The following is a 5,811-nucleotide window of genomic DNA, read 5'->3' as shown; positions in this document are numbered from 1 at the left end:
TTATATTCAAAGCTCTCATGTCTAATAAATGTGTTGAATGCAGAAGAAAATGCAGAATAATAATATGGGGTATGAATAAAATGAATACTTCAATGCCCACATGTAATTGTGGTTTTAATTAAAGACCAGTCCAGAAGAACTTTAGGTATAATATCATTTTCTTTCATTTTTAATTTGAGGTTTCCTATTTTCAAGGTGAAGAAGGGACTTATTTATTTTACTCAATTAAGCAATTAAGCTACCATTGGGAAGTTTTCTCTGGTATCAGTAAAGGAACCAAGTTATTTTAAAAATATTATAATTAGGTTAATCCCCTGATGGTCATAGCAAAGCAGTGATGGAATTTGGAACACACCCAATCTTGAGGGTATAAATCCATGCCAATTGCATCTCCAAGGCACTGAAGAAAATTGCGCTAAGCAATCAAGAAAATAAGGCACGAGTGGCGAGGGCGGGGTCTGCACTGAAGGGAAGGTGGCGGCCCAGCAAAGATGCTGCTGGACCTGTCCGAGGAGCACAAGGAGCACCTAGCCTTTCTGCTGCAAGTGAACAGCTCAGTGGTCGCAGAGTTTGGGCGGACTGCGGTGGAGTTCCTGAGGCGAGGCGCTAACACCAACATCTATGAGGACGCCGCCAGAAAACTCAATGTGAGTAGTGACACTGTCCAGCATGGCGTGGAAGGATTAATATACCTGCTCACTGCAAGCTCAAAGCTCGTGATTTCTGAAATGGATTTCCAAGACTCTATTTTTGTTCTGGGATTCTTGGAAGAATTGAACAAATTGTTGCGTCAGTTTTATCTGGATAACAGAAAGGAGATCAGAACTATTTTGAGTGAACTGGCATCAGACCTCCCCAGTTACCACAGCCTTGAATGGCGACTAGATGTACAGTTTTCAAGCAGAAGCCTCAGGCAACAGATAAAACCATCGGTGACTATAAAGCTACACCTTAATCAGAATGGAGGTCGCAACACCAAAGTTCTGCAGACAGATCCAGCTACCCTGTTGCACTTGGAATAAGCATTGGAGGAGATGAAAACAACCCACTGTAGGAGAGTTGTGCGCAGTATCAAGTAGTCCTGGTTTTAAGGTTTATTTCCTTTTAATTGCTTGTGAATTAATGATGTGCAGCAGTTACTTTTTAAAACTATTTTTTAGTTAATTGATAGTTACAACTACATATAGATTCTATGAAAGTTTTTTCCCTATGACAATATATGAAGTCATGTTCAAAAACTAACATAAAGTTTCTTTCCTGGTGCTAAATGTGGTCAGCTTCTTGACAAATTAGGGTGTATTTTATATTTTAAATGAGTAAATAGGATTGAATCAACTGGAAGTGAATCTATACTGTTAATATTAACTGTATATATGAATGATTATACTTTTCTAAGTACTTCTTTTGACTACTTAACTTTATTATTTGTCTCCTTATTGACCAAAATTTGAAAATAAAATTTGCAGTATTACTATTAAAAAAAAAAAGAAAATAAGGCAATCCCAAACCTTTCAGTGAAAGAGGAGGAAGCACCACAAGAGAGGTCTGTAAAGTTCAAATACAGGGTTGGCAAAAGTAGGTTTACAGTTGTAACACAAATAAATAATAAGATAATTAATAAATAATAATACAAGAATAAACTGTTTTGCATACTCAACTGTAAACCTACTTCTGCCCATCCTTGTATATTACTCATATGGCTATCTTCAATGCCAGGACCTGCTCAAGGACAACACTTCTTGGGTCAGTTGCTGCTCTTTGGGGACATCACTGCATGTTCCTATTGTTCCCCTGAAATCTTGTTTGATAGATCCTCCCTTCCCCCAACTGATGGACGGAGCATGACGTAAACTCTACCTGCAGCCGGACATTCCTGAACACCTTATATGGACTGTACATTGAACCACCAATCAGCACCTGCCATATACCCTAAACCCCCAATTCCTAATTCCCTAGGCCCCTAACCATGTACCTTACATGAAACCACCAATCAGCGTGGGCTGAGTGCCCTAAGCCCCATCCCCTCTTTTCCTCCCCTTAAAAGGCACTCTCACCCCGGCAAGCTCTCTCTCAAGCTCTCTCTCAAGCTCTCTCTCTCTCTCTCTTCCCTTTCCCCCTCTGGAAGGCGGCCAGCAGGGTGATCTCCAATAAAGCCTGTGTCCTGGTATCCCATGGTCTCCGGCCCTCTGTTTCATCTTTCATTGTTCAAGATAGGAAACACAGTTCCTGGTTATTCTACCAAATTCATTCATATTTCAAGGTGTAACAACAATGTTGTAATCTAACCTAACAGATAGCCTAGCATAGACTAACTTTTATGTACAGTTCATAATTTTATTAAATTAAACCCACTTAGACCACCCTAGATTTTATAAGGTTTGTGTAACCATATTCTATTACTTTGCTAAAGGTTTAACAGAAAGGCAGAGATTTCATTAGTTAAACTTTCTTTTATACCTGTACCATCCCTAACATTGATAGTTGCCAGAGCTGTTTTTCAGGAACAAGCCCAGGATGTTTTGCAGAACCAGAGGTTTGATAAGGCTGAAACCAGCTGAGGCCATCTAAAGCTTAGAGGACCCTCTAGCGACATCCTCATGAACTTTTCTCATTATACCTTCATTATAATACTAAAAACTCCCCTCAGGGGGAGGAGATTTTCCATCATTTTTTAACATATTATATATATATATATATATATATATATATATATATATATATATGCATGTTTTCTAACTGCACAAGAGCAGGAATGTCCTCACCTATATATGCAATGACAAAGTTTACCTTTGTGAACGAAAGGAGCCACATGCTAACCTGACAAGCTCAGGGGAGGCCTGCGTGGCAGTCTTGCAAACTCAGACCTGGAATAACCACAAAGGATGGTTTGAAAATTAAATATTTAACTACAAACTGGTTATAGTGGGTAGTCATGTCCTAGTCCGATATCTTCCCTGACAAAGATCAACTTAGATCTTCTTTACTGAGCCCATTTGCCTTTTTGCCTCTAAGATAACATATCTGTGAGATGTCTGTGAAATGTCTGGGTAACTTGTAACTTCCTTTTTACCCCGGACCCCTCAGGGCACAACAAATGGCACCGGGACATTCCTTCATTGTTATTGTTATCAAGTTAATTGTCAACTGTTAATTACGTTAAAGTATCCTGTATCCATCTCTGTAAGAGAAGCACATGTCCATCATTTCACTTTTCACCCTATCCCAGAGGTTTCCCCACTTTGCTTTGTCCCACCTCCCTAATCTGTCACCAATGGATTTCATGTAACTCACCTACGTCCCTTTCCTTTGATTTCAGTGTATAAATATAGATGTAACCCTGCATTCTCCGGAGCATTATCTCAATTCATTGAGGTTCTGCTTCCCGGCATATGTCGACAGTTTGGCTCAAATAAACTCACAAAATTCTTTACAGGTTTCAATGGTTTATTTTCGTTAACACCTTGATGTTTATACATGACTTCCCTGAATAAAGATGAATCTGATCCTTTGTTCAGGGACATGCAGATTTGGGAAGTGACCCTGAGTGTGTCCTTGCTTGCTGGCTCACAATAAAGTTCTTTCTCATAATATCATTTTGGAGTTGTCTTTTGGCTGACAACTACTGGCCCAGTCCAGTAACAATATGACCAGGTTTCTTGTCCATCATGATCAAGTCTAGTATTGAAATAGCAATAGAGCACAGACAGCAGTGCCATTTTTCTGACATGCAAAAAAATAAATAACAAATATTATTTTTCTTTATTTTTTTGACACAATTTTCTTTTCCCCTCTCTATCCTGTTTGAAACACTAAGTCTATGCAATAATTACCTACTTTACCAATATGATTCTGAAAAAAAAATATTGTGAAAGTAGGAGGGATGTTTTGTGTATGTAATTTTTGTGTGTAAAGGTAATTTTTTATGTGGAGTAAATGGAACAAGTAACAGCAACGTTTATAACATTCACTACTTATGGATTTATAAACATCTATCACAAAATCACTAATACTACAGGGCTGAAAGGGATTTTAGGTATTTTTCTCCTCTTCTATAATATTTAAACTTTTCTAACATAAATGACCTTATTAGTGTTAAAGAGAAAACCACAGGCCCAAAATGGCGTCACTTGTGCTAAAGCCCATGATATCAAACCTAAATTTAATACCTGACATAATTGCTGTTCCAAACTCTCCCAGAAACCTATCAACTGGTCTGGAATTTTCTGGTCAACATCAGTGAGGTAATCTGTCACTTGGGAGCTCTCCTGCCTCATTGAAGAGAAGAGGTGATCTGCATGATAAAAACTCCTGCCATTCCTTTCCCCCCATAAGGTTCCTGCTCTAAAAATAATTCTTTCTTTCTTAACAGCTTCCTTGGCCCACCTTTATTCATATAAAAGTCTTCCATTTTTGAAAGAGGTGAAGTAACAACCAACCCCACAAACACAAGGGATTGTAAAAAAAATACTATGAGCAATTCTACTCCAACAAACTGGATAATCTAGATGAAGTAGGCATATGCCTAAAAAAATACTACCTTCCAAAACTCAATTAGAAAGAATAAAAAAACCTGACTAGGCTAATAACTACCGATGAAATTGAAACAGTAATAAAAAAAAATCTTCCAGCAACCAAAAACCCTGGTCCAGACAGCTTTACAGGGGAGTTCTACCAAGCTTTTAAAGAAGAACTAAAACCTGTCTTCCTCAGACTATTCCAAAAAATTCAAGAGCAAGACACACTTCCAAGTTCTTTCTATGAAGCCAGCATGACCCTAATTCCAAAACCGGATAAAGACAATACAATGAAAGAGAATTACAGGCCAATATCCCTGATGAACATAGATGCTAAAATCCTCAACAAAATTCTGGCAAACTGGATCCAGCATTACATTAGAAAGATCATACACCATGACCAAGTGGGATTTATTCCATGGATGCAAGGCTATTAAAATATCTGCACATCAATAAACATGATATTTCACATAAACAAGTTGAGAGACAAAAATCACATAATTATATCAATTGATGCAGAAAAGGCATTTGACAAAATCTAACACCCTTTTTTGATAAAAACTCTCAGCAAAGTGGGAATAGAGGAATCATACCTCAACATAATAAAAGCCTTATATGACAAACCTACAGCCAACATCATACTCAATGGGAAAAAAACTAAAACCATTTTCCCTAAGAACAGGAAAAAGACAGGGATGCCCACTTTCACCACTCCTGTTCACTATAGTGCTGGAAGTGTCAGCCATAACAATCAGACAACAAGAAGAAATAGCCCTGACCAGTTTGGCTCAGAGGCTAGAGCATTGGCCTGCGGACTCAAGGGTCCCAGATTTGATTTCAGACGGGGCATGTACCTTGGTTGCAGGCACATACCCAGTGGGGCATGTGCAGGAGGCAGCTGATCAATGTTTCTCTCTCATCAATATTTCTAACTCTCTATCCCTCTCCCTTCCTCTCTGTAAAAAAAAAAAAAAAATCAATAAAATATATTTTTTTTAAAAGGAAGGAATAAAAGGCATCCAAATTGGGAAAGAAGTAAAATTGTCATTATTCACAGATGACATGATATTGTACATCAAAAACCCAAAAGCCACTATCAAAAACTACTAGACCTAATAAATGAATTTGGCAATGTAGCAGGATACTAAATTAGCACCCAGAAATCTATGGCTTTTTTATATACCAATAATAAACTCACAGAAAAAGAAACTAAAAAAAATCCCATTTACCATTGCAACAAAAAAATTAATATACCTAGAAATAAATGTAACCGAGGAAGTAAGGACCTGTACTCAGA

General features: G+C 37.8%; 1 protein-coding gene across 1 annotated transcript; it reads left to right on the top strand.

The window, feature by feature from the left end:
• The first annotated feature begins 491 nt into the window (after nt 1–491).
• LOC103301712 (COMM domain-containing protein 2-like) lies at nt 492–1,022 on the top strand. The gene has a single exon (XM_054715929.1). The coding sequence runs from the start codon at nt 492–494 to the stop codon at nt 1,020–1,022; it is 531 nt and encodes a 176-aa protein (XP_054571904.1).
• The last annotated feature ends 4,789 nt before the right edge of the window (nt 1,023–5,811 follow it).

Source organism: Eptesicus fuscus, chromosome 1 (assembly GCF_027574615.1).
Source record: "Eptesicus fuscus isolate TK198812 chromosome 1, DD_ASM_mEF_20220401, whole genome shotgun sequence".
NCBI lineage: Eukaryota > Metazoa > Chordata > Mammalia > Chiroptera > Vespertilionidae > Eptesicus > Eptesicus fuscus.
Note: the sequence above shows the minus strand (reverse complement) of the source record. Positions and strands in the feature narration are given on the sequence as shown.